This window comes from Symphodus melops (assembly GCF_947650265.1).
Source record: "Symphodus melops genome assembly, chromosome: 20".
NCBI classification, from domain to species: Eukaryota; Metazoa; Chordata; class Actinopteri; order Labriformes; family Labridae; genus Symphodus; species Symphodus melops.
In genome coordinates this window covers 887,989-907,191 of record NC_136710.1, presented here as the reverse complement: position 1 = coordinate 907,191, position 19,203 = coordinate 887,989, and the positions used below count along the sequence as shown (strand labels likewise).

Sequence of the window (19,203 nt, the reverse complement as noted above, 5' to 3'; positions counted from 1 at the left end):
TTCTCTCTCTCTCTCTCTCTCTCTCTCTCTCTCCTCTCTCTCTCTCTCTCTCTCTCTCTCTCTCTCTCCTCTCTCTCTCTCTCTCTCTCTCTCTCTCTCTCTCTCTCTCTCTCTCTCTCTCTCTCTCTCTCTCTCTCTCTCTCTCTCTCTCTCTCTCTCTCTCTCTCTTCTCTCTCTCTCTCTCTCTCTCTCTCTCTCTCTCTCCTCTCTCTCACGCACAGGGTTATTAATTTCTGAAATTTCATTAAAAACAGTATGTTAACATATTTTCCTCTGAATAGTTACGTTTTGTCTTTAACCTGCAATATGCTCTTTAAACATCACTTGAGGAATCTTTGTTAATAAAAGAAGTATCATGTAACAGTGACACCTGGTGTCTAACATGGGTACTGCAGTCCAGATTCAAAACATTGGAGAGAGCCATCTCCCTCGGCCCCCTCCTCTCCAGAACTGTTGTCACATCTGAATATTTTGTGTATGTCTTATATTAGGAGTTCTAAAGGACCCTGGAATATGAGCCATACGGGCCAGTTAATTCTGTCTTTGATGGACACAAAGTTTCAATTGAAATCGAACTACAAATCTCAGTTTTGCCAGCAGGAGGCAGTGTGGCACTGTGCTTCTGTCATGGACTCTTTTGGAGTCTGGTCTCTTCCTCTTTCTGCTGAGTGAAGATGCACTGGACAGAAGTTGCCTCCCTCATCTTTTCATCTGTTTAAACACTAACCTTGTTTCTAAGTCTCCAGCCTGAGGCCTCTGTCTAAAACACTTAACTGTTCACACCTTGAAGAAGCAGAGGAGGATTATCTGGCACAAACTACATTCACTAACTCTGTGCAGAGGCAGTGAAAGGCCTGAAGAGGTCAAACAACTCCAGCAGCACCTGTAGTATGATGACTTTATTACACTGACACATCTCAGCATGATGCCTTCATCAGGGATTGATCTTCATACTACACGTGCTGCTGGAGCTGTTTATAGTGATTCAATGGTTTCTGTATCTTCTAATGATACCACTGCAGCTGACATGGATCAGAATCTGACATGGATCAGAACCTGACATGGATCAGACCTTGATAAGGATCAGACCCTGACATGGATCAGACCCTGACATGGGCCAGACCCTGACATGGATCAGACCCTGACATGGACCAGACCTTGACATGGATCAGAACCTGACATGGACAGACCCTGACATGGATCAGACCCTGACATGGATCAGACCCTGACATGGATCAAACCCGGACATGGATCAAACCCTGACATGGACCAGACCCTGACATGGATATAACCAGACATGGATCAGACCCTGACATGGATCAAACCCTAACATGGATCAGACCCTGACATGGAACCGACCCTGACATGGATTAGACCCTGATATGTATCAGACCCTGACATGGACCAGACCCTGACATGGATCAGACCAGGACATGGATCAAACCCGGACATGGATCAAACCCTGACATGGACCAGACCCTGACATGGATCAAACCCTAACATGGATCAGACCCTGACATGGAACCGACCCTGACATGGATTAGACCCTGATATGTATCAGACCCTGACATGGACCAGACCCTGACATGGATCAGACCCTGACATGGACCAGACCCTGACATGGATCAGACCAGGACATGGATCAGACCCTGACATGGACCAGACCCTGACATGGATCAGACCCTGACATGGATCAGACCCTGACATGGACCAGACCCTGACATGGATCAGACCAGGACATGGATCAGACCAGGACATGGATCAGACCCTGACATGGATCAGACCCTGACATGGAAGTACTATGATTATATTTCACAGCCATGAAGTCACCCTGAAGAAACACAGTTTTAAAAAATGTTAGTTGTCCATTCTCTTTAGGGGAATATTCCAGTATACCTTATTCCACTCTTGAGTTCATAATGTGATTCTGTTGAAAAAGACAAAGCATTGAAATAAAGACATATTCTCATTATAGCGTCGTGTAGAGGACCCGGTTGCTTTGTTCGCCACTTTAGTGTCTTTTGTTTCTCTCGTCGTGTTTTACCCTCAGGAGACACGTGTGACAAATGTCTCAAGCGTTGTCTTGTCATTTTTTAAAGTTTGTTTTTTTAACTAGATACCTTTCTTCATCATGGCCTCACAGCAGAGTTGTGACATCTATAAATTGCTGTTGGATCATTATCATTCAAATGTGACTTTTAGATTTCTGTCATTTACCAACGTCCTGAGCCAACAAGTGTTTGGAGAAGTACAAACATCTGATAACAAGTCCAACGGAGAAGTTGGAGAGTTGTTTCATCAGAGATGTCGTTTTATTTTACTCCACATCATGGTGAAGACAAACGTTTATCCTCAAGAGAAAGCATTACCCTGCTTCACCTCGATTCTGAAATCCATCAAAGGTCAAAGGACGGTCGTCCAGTTTTTAATCCTGACTTTCAGTCCAGATGCTTCACAGTTCACCTGATTCACAGAGACTCTAAACTGCAAAACATGGTGGAAAAGACTTTGTTTGTCTCAGTACAGCGCACATTTTGTGGCATTTCCATAGACTAATCCCGGGAAAGATTCCCAAATAACCGATCCGTACCGTCCCACTTCTTGGGACCCTTCCGTTGGGGTGCCAAGAATGTGGAGCCGACCCGAAAAGGTGGAGCTAAAAGAAAGAATCGTCACTTCCCGTGTTACGTCGGCAAACAAAACTCTGCCGTGTTTAAACCATTGACTGTAACACAGCTGATTGTTTACGTGTGTATTTGTACTCGCCGCACACAGCCTTCTCTGAAACAAAGCTGGATTGAGTTCTTGTAATAAAGAGTCACATGACAGTGACAGAGGAGATGAACTGCTGGATGTCTCCAGCGTTGGTTTTGTTTGTGTCGTGTTTTTCTCCTTTGCTGAATTTATTAGTTAGCGGTTAGCAGTTAGCTGCTGTCACATGACGATATTTGCATAGCGACTATCGTCATCCGGCTTACACGCCGCCTACCAAATAGGGCACGGGTGGCTACGGAAACACAAACAGGATCAGGCTTAATCGTACCAAACCGTACCAAACTGTACTGATCCGTACTGGACTGCTGTGTGGAAACGAGGCTGTTGAACCAAACAATGAAGACAAAGCTGTTACTGCTCAAACACCACATGAGCTGCTTGTCAACAGGCAACGCAGGTTACTGCTTGGGGCCCCAGGCCAGTAGGTCCATTCAGAGTCCGACCATACGTACAGTACCCCTGTTGAACAACGTATAGACTACACAATATGGACTCAATATGGGGGACTTCCTGTTAGGGCAGCGCCATGTGAAGACGGAGTTTGGTCGAGCTGCTCACTGGAACTACTAACTTCAGAAAAACGCTTGTGATATGTAAAGCCCACACTAACTGTTCAGATAAACAAGTAGTCTGTTGATAACCGTGTCACTATAAGATGCCCCAAAAAAACTCCAAGAAAACAACAAGTTGGAGGCAAGGTCACGGCGTTGCAATATCTGCATCATTGGAATGAAAGAAAAGGACTCATGATGGCCCAGTGGTTGGTGTGTACCACATGTATGGAAGCTGTAGTCCTTCAATGGACTGCCCAGGTCCAGAGTCCATCTGTGGCTCCTTTCCTTATAGTCATACCCCACACAAAGATTTGTATTAAAACTAGAGGAAATAAAGTCTCACGGTTGTCAGGAGACGTTTGTCTGCCAGGTCAGTGTTGTAAGCCTGGGTTCACTTCCTTGTTTTTGGAGATGCTGAGATAAGAAGTGGTATTTAAGAGCTGCTGCTGCTCCTGTGAAGTATCCACACTCGGACAGCTTGAAGCCACGCTGAGACGGAAGACGAGAAGGTAAATCTGCTGCACCTTTTCAACGGTCTTAAAGACTCTTCATCACTGACACGTCTGTTGATTCCTCTTCAGCATCATCTCATCCACGTCACCATGTTGAAGCTCCTGGCTGTCTCTGCTCTCCTCTGTGCCATGATGGCTCTGAGCAGCGCTGAAGGTGAGGATGAAACATGGAGGCAGGGCCGCGTCCAGACTTTGGCCCCCCTGGGACTCGGACTTATGGAAGGGGGGCATGTAGTTTCGGGGGCTCAGGAATGCTATTTCATTTTTCACCATTTCTACACAAGTAACACAGTGTGCACGAGTATTTACTTTATTTTATTATGTAAAGATTAAAGTATTTATTCTTAACAGAATTCATTGACAAAACAAAGTGAGGACGTTAACTCGTAAAGAGAACTTCCTGCTGACATGAGACAACAAACAGAACAGTTGATTTGAATGTAAGTCTCTGATTAAGAAAACAGCCAATCAGAGATTTGGATTTTGGGGTGGCCAATCAGCCTTCAAGGGGGGGCCCATGCCAACCCCCCCTCTGGACACGGCCCTGCACGTGTAACATGTCGTGGTCACATTCACGTGATGATATCAGGAACTATTCAGGCCGATAACTGAAGTGTCAAACTTTCCAGCTGCTGCAGAGCCGGAACCTGAGGCCGCACCAGCAGGTGAGCATGACCTCCACATGATTCATGAGAAGACATTTAATTCCTCTTCTGTAGTGTTACCTGACAACAGGCCCTGTGTTTCATGGTTATATGTATGAAGTATGTCATGAAGCAACCAGGCTCAGCCGTCGGTCTGACATGTTTCTAAGAAGCTCTGTATCATGACGTGTTTGGTGTCGTTAACTCATCTGTGTGTCCTCCAGGAGAGCTCGATGTTCAGAAGAGGTGGGGGTGTCGCCCACGTCCCTGCTACCGCCCCCGCCCCTGCTACCGCCCCTGCTACCGCCCCCGCCCCTGCTACCACCCCTGCTACCGCCACCACCCCTGCCACCACCCCTGCCACCACCCCTGCCACCACCCCTGCCACCACCCACGATTTTAGCTGTAAGTCATAAATCACATTCTCAGAGATCTTGAGTTCATGCATGTTTTAGTCTTTGTAATGCTTATCTATGTTCTCATGTTCTATGTTTCTGTTATTCACAGGTCGCAAATGCTGGGATGATGGCCAGTGCTGGCTGAGTCGTCCCTCCGTCTGCGTCAGAAACAGGAGATAGACATTTCTGGTCCTGGTCCGACTCGAAAGGCATGAAGAACCTGGAACGCTCTTAATCTCTTTATTCTCTCTCTGTTTCTCCTCTATCGCTGTAACGCTAAGGAAAGATAACGACACGTAACGAACGCAGGAGCTGGATGGTCTCTGAGGCCTCGTGCCCGTAATAAGATCAGACTGAATGTGTTATGGAAAGGACGCTTTAAGCACAACTTCATTCTTTTTAGAATTCATCTTTTCTTCCTTAAGCAAAATAAAAACGCTTCAAGCATTAAAAAAATAAATCTGTGTCATCTGTGAAATCATCATCCCAACATGTGCTGCTTTTAGCTTTCAAAGAAGGAGTAGCCATTTTTATTTTTCAAAGTTCTCTCAATGCTAACCAAAATAAAGATGTCTAAAGTAGAACACTTTTAAAGACGTAAAGTGGAACAGAGTCGACTTTTAATGGTTGAAACACACCTGATTGCAGAATTATTTCAGAGTTCTTGAAAAAATGAGAAAGCTTACCTGAGCTTGAGCAACTTTCCTTCCTTTTAAAAAAACAGGAAATGACGCTGGGGTCCTTAGAAGAGAAGAACAAAAAGAGAAAAAAATACAAAACAAAACTGTCCTGATCCATTCTTAAACATGTCAATAATAATCATTAAACAAAAAATGTAGATTAATTTATTATTATTATTATTATTTTGTACATATAGAAAGAGATGCTACGAGTACAATTAGAGCCCCATAATAAAATCCATATTCCAGTCTGGTGAGATCCAGGGGCGTCCCCCTTAGACCCACTATCGCTGAACATGAACATATTACAGGAATAATGAGTGAAAGTACTTACCAAAAACAACGTAAAGTTACGTGTGGCTTAAAGTTAAAAAAACACCAAAAAAAAAAAAATATATATATATATATATATATATATATATATATATATATGTATATAAAATATATATATATATATATATATATATATATATATAAATATATCTTGAGAGAAGTGATCAGACCAGCAGATCTTAGTATGCTACCATCAGTCTTTCACACCGTCTCCACAGGCCATTTCAATCTCAAATGACCCTCAGTCAGAGGTATAAAAAGAACTAAAGTATTCTTACAAATATTATTTATTAATATTTTACTAAAATACTCAAAGTCAGTCTAAACATGCACTCAAATGTTTTGTTATTCATTGAAGGAAAACGTTTACAGAGATGTCTCCTGAAAACATATTCTTTTGTACCCCATTAACAAAAACAAAAACAAAATAGACATTAAATCTCCAAACCTCCTTCTAACTGCATCCTCACATTTGCTTCCTCACATCTACCAACAGGTTCATCTGAACCACTTTTACTTTCTGTCACCTTCTTTCACTATTACCTTAAAATTCTTCCTTCAGGATCATTAAAGTGTCTATCTATGTCACCTTTTGCTGCTTTCAATGCTATATCTAGTACTTTTACTTTTTGTGATGAAGGGAATCTTCTACTTCTTCAGTTTACTCAGAGATAAGTGGTACAGTTTCTCTGGATGTCTAAAACAACAGACATCTGTAAAAAACATTCTCACCTCTAAATGAGCAATATACACATTTGACAAATTAGCCTTTAGTTTTACATATTTCTGGACTTGTTCTTCACAGATATAAGAAGTTAAGGTTCATTTAGTCAGCTATGTTGATGTTTCTGCAGTGTAAATAATGTGTGGATGGAACAAAACTATTTACAACTTTGTTTGTCTGAGATTTGTCACGATGAATGCTTTAGATAAGATGAGGGAAGTCACACTATGTGTTGTCTTTACAAGAGCTTTTACAACAGCCACTGCATATATTATTATGCATCAATACCTGTCTATATCCCTCTTTTTTCTGAAAAAGGGCCGCATTCACAACACCCCCTTTTTCAGAAACATCTAAGAAGAATGGAGTAAAATAATCCAAGAATTAAAACCATTCTGTCTGTTAGAGATCAAATGAACAGCAGCTACAACACGCTCTAGGCCCATAAGAATACAGAGAGAGGTAATACACCAGTGAGAGTTAACAACATGCTTCAAAAGGATCATGATACACAAAGTTGGGAGTACGAATGTAATTTAAAGTAACGTGGTACAGGTCTTTTGGAGGGACTAAAGGCTGGATGGACTGCAACCAAGGTTTCCAAAAAGTTGTAAAAAGCAAGAATGTCCCCTTTTTTCAAGTGTCTCTGGAAATGGTCGTTGGTGTACCCGTGAACTCCACTACTGGAACACATTGCGATGAAGATTGAAGGTTGTGAAACATCACCAGTGAGAGTGGAGTAACAGTCCTGTGTCAACCATAGAGCTGCATGAATTCAACAGTCATTGTGAGGAGGGGCTCTGCCAAACCCTCTCCCTTAAAGCACTCTGGATGACCCTTGACATTTAACCAGGCTGCTGTCACACCTGGGTGGCTCCTGGTCCATTAGGAGGCCGGTACTGATAAGAACCATGCTGCTTCAGAGGGCCCTGTGAGGGAGGGCCGGAGCAGCCCACTGTCCTGGGCGGTGTCTGGCCCAGTGGTCGAGTGTCCCACAATAAAAACATCCTTGATTCTGTGAACCTGGAGCAAACCCAACCCAGCCAAGTCCACCATATCCCCTGTAACCACGCCTGTACAGATTGAAATTGTACCCTGTACTCCTCCCATAACAGTGATATGGCTGCTGTACATATGGTTGCTCTAGATGAAACACCGGAGCGTATTTGGTTGCATCATCAAGTAGCCTCTGCCTCTTTAAGCTGCATCTTGAAGAGGTGCAGCTCCTCAAGAAGAGTTGTTTGCATAATCAATGCATGCAAATAAGTACTAGTGATCTACGACAGCTACCTCATTTCCTACGCTCCTTGAATTAATCAATGCTTAAATTTAGCTGTATAATATGTCTATATAACAACAAGAAAACACGATAAAACATGAACACATTTAACTACATAAAAACAAAGTAACAACAGTGAGGACTGTGGGGTAATACTGAATGGCCTAAGAAAGGGTGGGGCCGTCTTATCTCCTGTTAAACACCCTATCTAATCTCTCCTTTAAAGGTGCAGATCAACCCAGTGCACAGAGTCAACAAGCACACAGACCAGAGCCCCACTCTTCCAATCAACAGCCAAAACCCAAAATGAATCTTCTAGCAGTTAAAAAGGAACTCCTCCTCTTAACTATGCAAATGTATAGTTCATCTATTTTAAATCTTTCAGAAGAATTTTAAAAGATTGTCTCTCCTTCAGGAAATGTTCCATTATTATTGCCTATTTAATAACACTAAAATTCTATTTATCAATCACACTCAAACAAAATAATTACACAGGCCTTCATACACATGATTTACCACACAGCACACAAACACACATCAACAGAAGTCAACAGCACACACACACATCTACTCACAGGTTTACCAGGTAGAGCTAGAGGTGTTGCTCAAAATACCGGTAACAGGGTAGAAGAAAAAAAACCCTACCTTTCCCCTTTCCACTCTCTGAACCAGTGAGAGAAAAGAGAAAGGAGACAAAAATATATATATATTTCTAAATATTTGTACTTAAGGAGCAGAACTTAAGTTCAAATTAACACACAACAGAAAACACTATATACACGTGAACAGCAGAAAGTGTATAGACGCAATGCCCTATTTGGAGTCCTAACTGGCAAGCTTCTACAGCAGTCCTAATGACAACTGCGGCCAGTCACTGGGGGTTCTATCCCAGACTCACAAACAGTTTTAATACACTTCTGCTGGTTCACCACCTCCCCAATGATCCCACACACAGTTCTCTGTCAACTGAAATGACCAGCGATCAACCTGTTGCCTTCTTTACATTGTCATCCAGCGTCAAAAGAAAAGACCCAGCCCAACATTTATCCCAGCCAGTCTCTCGCCCCTGGCTTTCTAACCAGTCTCTCGCCCCTGGTTTCACAGCCAGTCTCTCGCCCCTGACTTCTTTTTGTACGGCCTTCTGTTCGATCGCTTACTTGTATTCTTGATTCAATTTTCTAAATTTAGACATTAACACTGTCTATACCCAAACCAGACAACGATAGTTTAGATTTTCCAATGTGCACAATTTTATGGAAAAGGTTTGTGTTCACCTTTGGTTTTTGTGAGGCCTCTCGATGTCTGGATAGGTCTGGACGTTGTACGATAGACTTCAATGCAGTCGTTCTACTACCTTAAGAAATTGATACATTTGAATGAAACATATTTCAAAACATTTTCATAAATTAATCAATACTTACGTCCTCCGTCAAACCTCATCCCCCATCGTCGGGGTCACCAAGTGAAGGATAAAAGTTCCTATTTAATCCTTTTCCTAAATGTTGTAAATAGAAATCTGACTCCTCTAAATAATTACCTCAAATCTCTCTGCGCGTTCTTTTGATGGGATGAGAGGAATGACTGGAGGCGTCTCTTTCAGGTTAACAGAGTTTATGAACCTGATGAATCAAGAATAGAAGTTACAGAACCTGAATTTCCCTCGGGATCAATAAAGTATCTATCTATCTATTTATCTATCTACAGAGTCTCTGGGTTCAACACTACGTGTCCCGTTCCTCTTCTCTCATTGGTGCATCATACTCCCGAATCCTTTGTCCTTCTTTAGGGGAAGACACATCCTACCTGGCCTGTTTCTTATCACAAGAAGACATCTAGTCTAGTCATCATTTCCTTTTAAGCAACAAACCATTTGAGTGATTAACTATCAAGGCCCACTGAACCTATCAATGTGGGTGAGTCACTATTAACTATTCAGGGCCTTAAACTAAACCTATGTTTGAATGGTGGTGAGTGATTCAGTTTAAAGGGCAACATCAAAACACATGTTGGAATGTGCACTCACTTCTGCAAGCCCTCTTTACAGAATACCTTTAACCTCTGAACTAAAATCTCAAACAATTGGATTAAAACACTTTGATTATAAGCAGAAAAAGGCCTAATATTCTATCAGCAGACAAGCATTTAACGATTTGATCTGCTGGAATCCTCTGTTATATTCTCTAGTTTGCGCGTAATAGACACCGGACAGTCTGTATTAATATATGTAGTCATACGATTTATTATAAATCCAACTCTGTTGCAAGAGAGCGTGTGCCTGTGTGTGTGTGCGTGTGTGCGTGTGCGTGTGCGTGTGTGTGTGTGTGTGTGTGTGTGTGTCTGTGTGTGTGTGTGCGCAGTGGGGAAAGACGGAACGCGCAGTTTGGAAACAAACCGAAACACAAGCTTTACGTCTGTCGGTCCTCTATCCCATTAAAATGTTAAACTTTTTGTAGTAGCCTAATATATGTGAAAAGCACGCATTAAACTGTGGAGTGTGTGTGCTGTTGTGCATGTTTGTGTGGATAACGTTCAGTGGACGTGCGCTGTGAACTCACATCATGAGCATTCTGCACCATACACTGTATTTTCTATAACAACGTGAGCACTGGGCTGCATCAGGAATAAACAATAAAGACATAGTGCTGCATTTGCACAGGCTGTGTAATCGGGTTCTATGTCTGTCTCTCTCTCTCTCTCTCTCTCTCTCTCTCTCTCTCTCTCTCTCTCTCTCTCTCTCTCTCTCTCTCTCACGCACAGGGTTATTAATTTCTGACTTTCTTTAAAAACAGTATTGTTAACGTATTTTCCTATGATTAGTTAAGTTTTGTCTTTAACCTGCAATATGCTCTTTAAACTTCACTTGAGGAATCTTTGTTAATAAAAGAAGTATCATGTAACAGTGACACCTGGTGTCTAACATGGGTACTGCAGTCCAGATTCAAAACATTGGAGAGAGCCATCTCCCTTGGCCCCTGCTCTCCAGAACTGTTGTCACATCTGAATATTTTGTGTATGTCTTATATTAGGAGTTCTAAAGCACCCTGGAATATGAGCCATACGGGCCAGTTAATTCTGTCTTTGATGGACACAAAGTTTCAATTGAAATCGAACTACAAATCTCAGTTTTGCCAGCAGGAGGCAGTGTGGCACTGTGCTTCTGTCATGGACTCTTTTGGAGTCTGGTCTCTTCCTCTTTCTGCTGAGTGAAGATGCACTGGACAGAAGTTCCCTCCCTCATCTTTTCATCTGTTTAAACACTAACCTTGTTTCTAAGTCTCCAGCCTGAGGCCTCTGTCTAAAACACTTAACTGTTCACACCTTGAAGAAGCAGAGGAGGATTATCTGGCACAAACTACATTCACTAACTCTGTGCAGAGGCATTGAAAGGCCTGAAGAGGTCAAACAACTACACATACTACATACTACACATGCTGCTGGAGCTGTTTATAGTGATTCAATGGTTCTGTATCTTCTAATGATACCACTGCAGCTGACATGGATCAGACCCTGACAAGGATCAGACCCTGACAAAGACCAGACCCTGACATGGATCAGAACCTGACATGGACCAGACCCTGACATGGACCAGACATTGACATGGATCAGACCCTGACATGGACCAGACCCTGACATGGACCAGACCCTGACATGGATCAGACCAGAACCTGACATGGACCAGACCCTGACATGGACCAGACCCTGACATGGACCAGACATTGACATGGATCAGACCCTGACATGGACCAGACCCTGACATGGACCAGACCCTGACATGGATCAGACCAGAACCTGACATGGACCAGACCCTGACATGGATCAGACCCTGACATGGACCAGACCCTGACATGGACCAGACCCTGACATGGATCAGAACCTGACATGGACCAGACCCTGACATGGACCAGACACTGACATGGATCAGACCCTGACATGGACCAGACCCTGACATGGATCAGACCCTGACATGGATCAGACCCTGACATGGATCAGAACCTGACATGGACCAGACCCTGACAAGGATCAGACCCGGAGATGGATCAAACCCGGAGATGGATCAAACCCTGACATGGACCAGACCCTGACATGGATATACCCAGACATGGAACCGACCATGACATGGATCAGACCCTGATATGTATCAGACCCTGACATGGACAAGACCCTGACATGGATCAGACCAGGACATGGATCAGACCCTGACATACATACAGCACAGATGAAATTGCAATCCCCCCAACCCCCAGTGCAAACCTGCAGTGCATAAAAAGAGCACTAAGAAAAGTAGCAATAAAAAAAAATACTATAAAACAAATAACTCAACTAAAGACATTTGGGACAACAAATAATGAACGACAGACAATCGACAGACAAGGGCACTTGTGAGTATTTCACCATGGAGGTAGGATTTGCCTCACAGCCTCACAGCAGAGTTGTGACATCTATACATTGCTGTTAGATCATTATCATTCAAATGTGACTTTTAGATTTCTGTCATTTACCAACGTCCTGAGCCAACACGTGTTTGGAGAAGTACAAACATCTGATAACAAGTCCAACGGAGAAGTTGGAGAGTTGTTTCATCAGAGATGTCGTTTTATTTTACTCCACAACATGGTGAAGACAAACATTTATCCTCAAGAGAAAGCATTACCCTGCTTCACCTCGATTCTGAAATCCATCAAAGGTCAAAGGACGGTAGTCCAGTTTTTAATCCAGACTTTCAGTCCAGATGCTTCACAGTTCACCTGATTCACAGAGACTCTAAACTGCAAAACATGGTGGAAAAGACTTTGTTTGTCTCGGTACAGTGCACATTTTGTGGTGTCTCCATAGACTAATCCCGGGAAAGATTCCTAAATAACCGATCCATACGGTCCCACTTTTTGGGACCCTTCTGTTGGGGTGCCAAGAATGTGGAGCCGACCCGAAAAGGTGGAGCTAAAAACTGCAGTCCGCTGATTGGTTGAAAAAATCGTCACTTCCCGTTTTACGTCGGCAAACAAAACTCTGCCGTGTTTAAACCATTGACTGTAACACAGCTGATTGTTTACGTGTGTATTTGTACTCACCGCACACAGCCTTCTCTGAAACAAAGCTGGATTGAGTTCTTGTAATAAAGAGTCACATGACAGTGACAGAGGAGATGAACTGCTGGATGTGTCCAGCGTTGGTTTTGTTTATGTTGCGTTTTTCTCCTTTGTTGAATTTATTAGTTAGCGTTTAGCAGTTAGCTGCTATCATATGACGCTATTTACATAGCGACTATCGTCATCCGGCTTACACGCCGCCTACCAAATAGGGCACGGGTGGCTTCGGAAACACAAACGGGATCAGGCTTAATCGTACCAAACCGTACCAAACTGTACTGATCCGTACTGGACTGCTGTGTGAAAACGAGGCTATTGAACCAAACAATGAAGACGAAGCTGTTACTGCTCAAACGCCACATGAGCTGCTTGTCAACAGGCAACGCAGGTGACTGCTTGGGGCCCCAGGCCAGTAGGTCCCTTCAGAGTCCGACCATACGTACAGTACGCCTGTACCCCAGGTCCAGAGTCAATCTGTGGTTCCTTTCCTTATTGTCATACCCCACACAAAGATTTGTATTAACTTATAAAACTGGAGGAAATAAAGTCTCATGGTTGTCAGGAGACGTTTGTCTGACAGGTCAGTGTTGTAAGCCTGGGTTCACTTCCTTGTTTTTGGAGATGCTGAGATAAGAAGTGGTATTTAAGAGCTGCTGCTGCTCCTGTGAAGTATCCACACTCGGACAGCTTGAAGCCACGCTGAGACGGAAGACGAGAAGGTAAATCTGCTGCACCTTTTCAACGGTCTTAAAGACTCTTCATTACTGACACGTCTGTTGATTCCTCTTCAGCATCATCTCATCCACGTCACCATGTTGAAGCTCCTGGCTGTCTCTGCTCTCCTCTGTGCCATGATGGCTCTGAGCAGCGCTGAAGGTGAGGATGAAACATGGAGGCAGGGCCGCGTCCAGACTTTGGCCCCCCTGGGACTCGGACTTATGGAGGGGGGGCATGTAGTTTCGAGGGCTCAGGAACACCATTTCATTTTTCACCCTTTCTACACAAGTTACACAGTGTGCACGAGTATTTACTTTATTTTATTATGTAAAGATTAAAGTATTTATTCTTAACAGAATTCATTGACAAAACAAAGTGAGGACTTTAACTCGTAAAGAGAACTTCCTGCTGACATGAGAGAACAAACAGAATAGTTGATTTGAATGTAAGTCTCTGATTAAGAAAACAGCCAATCAGAGATTGGGATTTTGGGGTGGCCAATCAGCCTTCAAGGGGGGGCCCATGTCACCCCCCGCCCCTCTGGACACGGCCCTGCACGTGTAACATGTCGTGGTCATATTCACGTGATGATGTCAGGAACTATTCAGGCCGATAACTGAAGTGTCAAACTTTCCAGCTGCTGCAGAGCCGGAACCTGAGGCCGCACCAGCAGGTGAGCATGACCTCCACATGATTCATGAGAAGACATTTAATTCCTCTTCTATAGTGTTACCTGACAACAGGCCCTGTGTTTCATGGTTATATGTATTAAGTATGAAGCAACCAGGCTCAGCCCTCGGTCTGACATGTTTCTATGAAGCTCTGTATCATGACGTGTTTGGTGTCATTAACTCATCTGTGTGTGTCCTCCAGGAGAGCTCGACGTTCAGAAGAGGAGGGGGTGCCGCCCCCGCCCCTGCTACCGCCCCCGCCCACGTCCCTGCTACCGCCCTCGTCCTCGCCCCCCCTGCCGCTCCCCTTGGACTAAGATCGGTTGTCGCTACTTCCTCTACGTTTCACGGCCTATGACTTGGCAGCAGGCCGAGGTACGAGATGAACGTGCAGAACACAGTTAACTCTGCTTGAATTAACTTCTGTGGAACTTCAGAATCCTCCTATGAATCTTTTTACTATTGATATTTTTATTATGTACATGTGATGATCTCTCCAAAGGCAAGTTTCACAAACTATACTGTGATATCAGTAAATAACGAGGCGTGCAGCATACAAAGTGACTTTGAGACTGTCCCTGTACATTTGGTCATACAGGAAGTCCAGAACCAGAACCAACACTTTTCCATTTATCTTTATTTTAGCAAAACTGTCGTCGCCTCGGTGGACACCTGGCATCCGTGCATTCGGCTCACCAGTATCGTAAGATCAGAGCGCTGATTAAACGGCGAGCCAATGGGGAGCCAGTGACTTGGATCGGAGGCACTGATGCGCGTTGTGTAAGTAATTAACCAACACAGATATCCTGTATTTGATCATGTCTGTTTCTGTAGCTTTAAATATGTAAATGAGCTGTGTCTGACCACGCCCCCTCTCTGGAAGGGCTCGGGTGTACTCGCTGCTTTCTGGCTTCATGTCCTATTGTTTACGGTGAGAAGGCAGACTCAGAGGGCAGAACAAACACCTAGCTGTGGGAGGGTCACCCACCTGGGGGAGGGGCTACTGCCCTTTGTGATGTCATGAAGGGCACATCTCCAAACGGCCTGTTTGAGCACACATTTTCTGAAAAGTGGAGCAGGCAGAAGACGAAGAGGATGGACTTTTCTCATCATTGGGGTGGTTTGTAGACAGACTAGATACACATGTTAGAGTTAGAGGAACATGTAGGGATGATTGTGGATAATATCTGACCTTTATGTCTGGTCCATTGAACAAAACGTCCTGGGATCTTTCTGGTATCTACAGTGATTAATTCAGTTGACGGCGTTCATGCTTCAATGTTTTTCTAATGTGTTGTCTTTTCTAGGAGGGACATTGGCGCTGGAGTGATGGTACCCGCTTCAACTACAAACGGTGGTGCTCTGGGGAACCAAACAGTGCTGGCAATCAGGACTGTCTGCAGATGAACTTTACCTGTAAGTCATAAATCACATTCTCAGAGAGCTTGAGTTCATGCATGTTTTAGTCTTTGTAATGCTTTTCTATGTTCTCATGGTCTATGTTTCTGTTATTCACAGGCCACAAATGCTGGGATGATGGCCAGTGTTGGCTGTTTCGTCCCTCCGTCTGCGTCAGAAACAGGAGATAGACATTTCTGGTCCTGGTCCGACTCGAAAGGCATGAAGAACCTGGAACGCTCTGAATCTCTTTATCCTCTCTCTGTTTCTCCTCTATCGTTGTAACGCTAAGGAAAGATAACGACACGTAACGAACGCAGGAGCTGGATGGTCTCTGAGGCCTCGTGCCCGTAATAAGATCAGACTGAATGTGTTATGGAAAGGACGCTTTAAGCACAACTTCATTCTTTTTAAAATTCATCTTTTCTTCCTTAAGCAAAATAAAAACGCTTCAAGCATTAAAAAAATAAATCTGTGTCATCTGTGAAATCATCATCCCAACATGTGCTGCTTTTAGCTTTCAAAGAAGGAGTAGCCATTTTTATTTTTCAAAGTTCTCTCAATGCTAACCAAAATAAAGATGTCTAAAGAAGAACACTTTTAAAGATGTGAAGTGGAACAGAGTCGACCTGTAACGGTTGAAACACACCTGATTGCAGAATTATTTCAGAGTTCTTAAAAAATGAGAAAGCTTACCTGAGTTTGAGCAACTTTCCCTCCTTTTCAAAAAACAGGAAATGACCCTGGGGTCCTTAGAACAGAGAGAACCCTTTTTATGCCTGATCAAAAATTGCTTTAGAAGAAATATGACTGTGTGGACAAAAGTCTGGGACACTCAAGAGCCACATTTAGAATAACACTGAGGTTTTCAAATGGTAATAAAAATTGTTATTCCATACTTAAAAATAACTTGAGGAATCTTTGTTAATCAATCAATCAATCAATCTTTATTTATATAGCGTCAATTCATAACAGGCGTTATCTCGAGACACTTTACAAAAGCAGGTAAAGGACCTTACTGATTGTCTGTTAACATTAACGACAGAGCAGGTAACAAGACCATGCTCATTGTTATGTTTACATAAAGTAGGTAAAGGACCTGACGGATGGCTATATTACAAGAGCCCAGCTTAATCCGTCATGGCAAGAAAAAACTTCCTTTTAACAGGCAGAAATCTTCAGCAGACCCGGATCATGACGGAACAGACATCTGCTAAACTGTGCTGGGCTTGAAAATGGGACAAGATGCAGAAAGAAGAATAGGATAGGATAGGTTGGGGGGGGGGGGGGGGGTCTGGGCAGGCCATCCTCGTTGGGGGGGGGGGGGTTGTTTGGGCAGGCCATCCTCACCAACAGTCCCAAGGAACCTAAGAGAGCTCAGGAGCTCCCAGAAAAAGGAGAGGTTAGAATATAAAGATAGAGACAAGCAGTAATAAGATATGAAAGCTGGGAGAGAAAGAGGGAAAGAGAGATAAGAGATCCTGGTGCCAGTTCCCCCGGTAGTCTAGGCCTATAGCAGCATAACTATGAGCTGGTCCTAAGCCAGCCCTAACTATAAGATTTATCAAAAAGAAAAGTTTGAAGTCTATTCTTAAAAGTACCTAGTGTGTCTGCCTCCCGGACCCCGACTGGTAGACGATTCCAAAGGAGCCTGATAACTAAAGGCTCTACCTCCCATAGTACTTTTAGAGACTATAGGCACCACGAGCAGGCCTGCATTCTGGGAACGTCATGTTCTTGTCGGATAGTACGGTACAATTAACTCTTTAAGATACGATGGTGCCTGACCGTTTAGAGCTTTGTAGGTGAGCAGAAGGATTTTAAATTCTATTCTAGATTTTATAGGGAGCCAATGGAGAGAAGCCAATACAGGAGTCATGTGGTCCCTTTTCCTCGTTCTAGTAAGAACACGAGCTGCAGCGTTTTGGACGAGTTGGAGGGTCTTTAGAGATTTACCAGAACACCCTGCTAAAATAGAATTACAGTAATCCAACCTGGAGGTAACAAATGCATGAACTAATTTTTCAGCATCATTTTGTGACAGGATCTGTCTGATCTTAGAGATATTACGAAGGTGAAAATAAGCTGTCCTTGAAATGTGTTTAATGTATGAATCAAAGGACATATCCTGATCAAACAGAACTCCTAGGTTCCTAACAGTGGTACTAGAGGCTACACTAATACTACTAAGGGCCGTCATATCGGCAGAGAAAGTTAATAAAAGAAGTATCATGTAACAGTGACACCTGGTGTCTAACATGGGTACTGCAGTCCAGATTCAAAACATTGGAGAGAGCCATCTCCCTCGGCCCCTCCTCTCCAGAACTATTATCACATCTGAATATTTTGTGTATGTCTTATATTAGGAGTTCTAAAGGACCCTGGAATATGAGCCATACGGGCCAGTTCATTCTGTCTTTGATGGACACAAAGTTTCAATTGAAATCAAACGACAAATCTCAGTTTTGCCAGCAGGAGGCAGTGTGGCACTGTGCTTCTGTCATGGACTCTTTTGGAGTCTGGTCTCTTCCTCTTTCTGCTGAGTGAAGATGCACTGGACAGAAGTTGCCTCCCTCATCTTTTCATCTGTTTAAACACTAACCTTGTTTCTAAGTCTCCGGCCTGAGGCCTCTGTCTAAAACACTTAACTGTACACACCTTGAAGAAGCAGAGGAGGATTATCTGGCACAAACTACATTCACTAACTCTGTGCAGAGGCAGTGAAAGGCCTGAAGAGGTCAAACAACCCCAGCAGCACCTGTAGTATGATGACTTTATTACACTGACACATCTCAGCATGATGCCTTCATCAGGGATTGATCTTCATACTACACATGCTGCTGGAGCTGTTTATAGTGATTCAATGGTTCTGTATCTTCTAATGATACCACTGCAGCTGACATGGATCAGAACCTGACATGGATCAGAACCTGACATGGATCAGAACCTGACATGGATCAGACCTTGACATGGATCAGACCCTGACATGGATCAGACCCTGACATGGATCAGACCTTGACATGGATCAGACCCTGACATGGATCAGACCCTGACATGGATCAGAACCTGACATGCCACTTAACCCAGAGATGCTCCCACTGCTTTGTATTCTGTGTGTGAATGTGTATGAATGGATGAGTTAATACTGATGGACTCTTTACTCTGCAGCAGCCTCTACCATCAAGTCCGGCTCTCAACAGGTTCAACTCGCCTTGCATCGCAGTGAGCTTTCCCCAGATTCCATCCATCCTTCGGCCTAGCTCTGCCAGTGCCACAGTCTGTGCTCCAACAGCTTTGCCCATCTCGATCATCATGACCGGCAGCCTCGGTGCTCCCGCCAGAACTGCCGTCTTCCCAATTTCCCGGTACACCAAGGCTATGCCAAGGCCAATCAGCACAAGGCCGGTGAACATGAAGCCGAATATGTACAC

At 43.7% G+C, this 19,203-nt stretch overlaps 3 protein-coding genes across 3 annotated transcripts in view; 2 read left to right on the top strand and 1 right to left on the bottom strand.

The window, feature by feature from the left end:
• The window catches only part of LOC306841077 (type-2 ice-structuring protein-like), a 17,615-nt gene extending 12,140 nt beyond the window's left edge, over positions 1-5,475 (top strand). The window contains exon 7 of the mRNA XM_079370728.1: positions 4,993-5,475. Coding sequence (XP_079226854.1) covers positions 4,993-5,063 — 71 coding nt within the window. The 3' untranslated portion in view covers positions 5,064-5,475. The remainder of the gene's footprint in view (positions 1-4,992) is intronic.
• Positions 1-19,203, bottom strand: part of LOC306841066 (butyrophilin subfamily 3 member A2-like) — a 74,497-nt gene that overhangs the window by 18,636 nt on the left and 36,658 nt on the right. The window lies entirely within an intron of this gene.
• On the top strand, positions 13,579-16,520 carry LOC306841075 (type-2 ice-structuring protein-like). Its single transcript, XM_079370725.1, has 7 exons — positions 13,579-13,705; positions 13,778-13,862; positions 14,341-14,376; positions 14,577-14,749; positions 15,020-15,154; positions 15,682-15,790; positions 15,893-16,520. The coding sequence occupies exons 2-7, from the start codon at positions 13,799-13,801 to the stop codon at positions 15,961-15,963; spliced, it is 588 nt and encodes a 195-aa protein (XP_079226851.1). The 5' UTR covers positions 13,579-13,705; positions 13,778-13,798; the 3' UTR covers positions 15,964-16,520.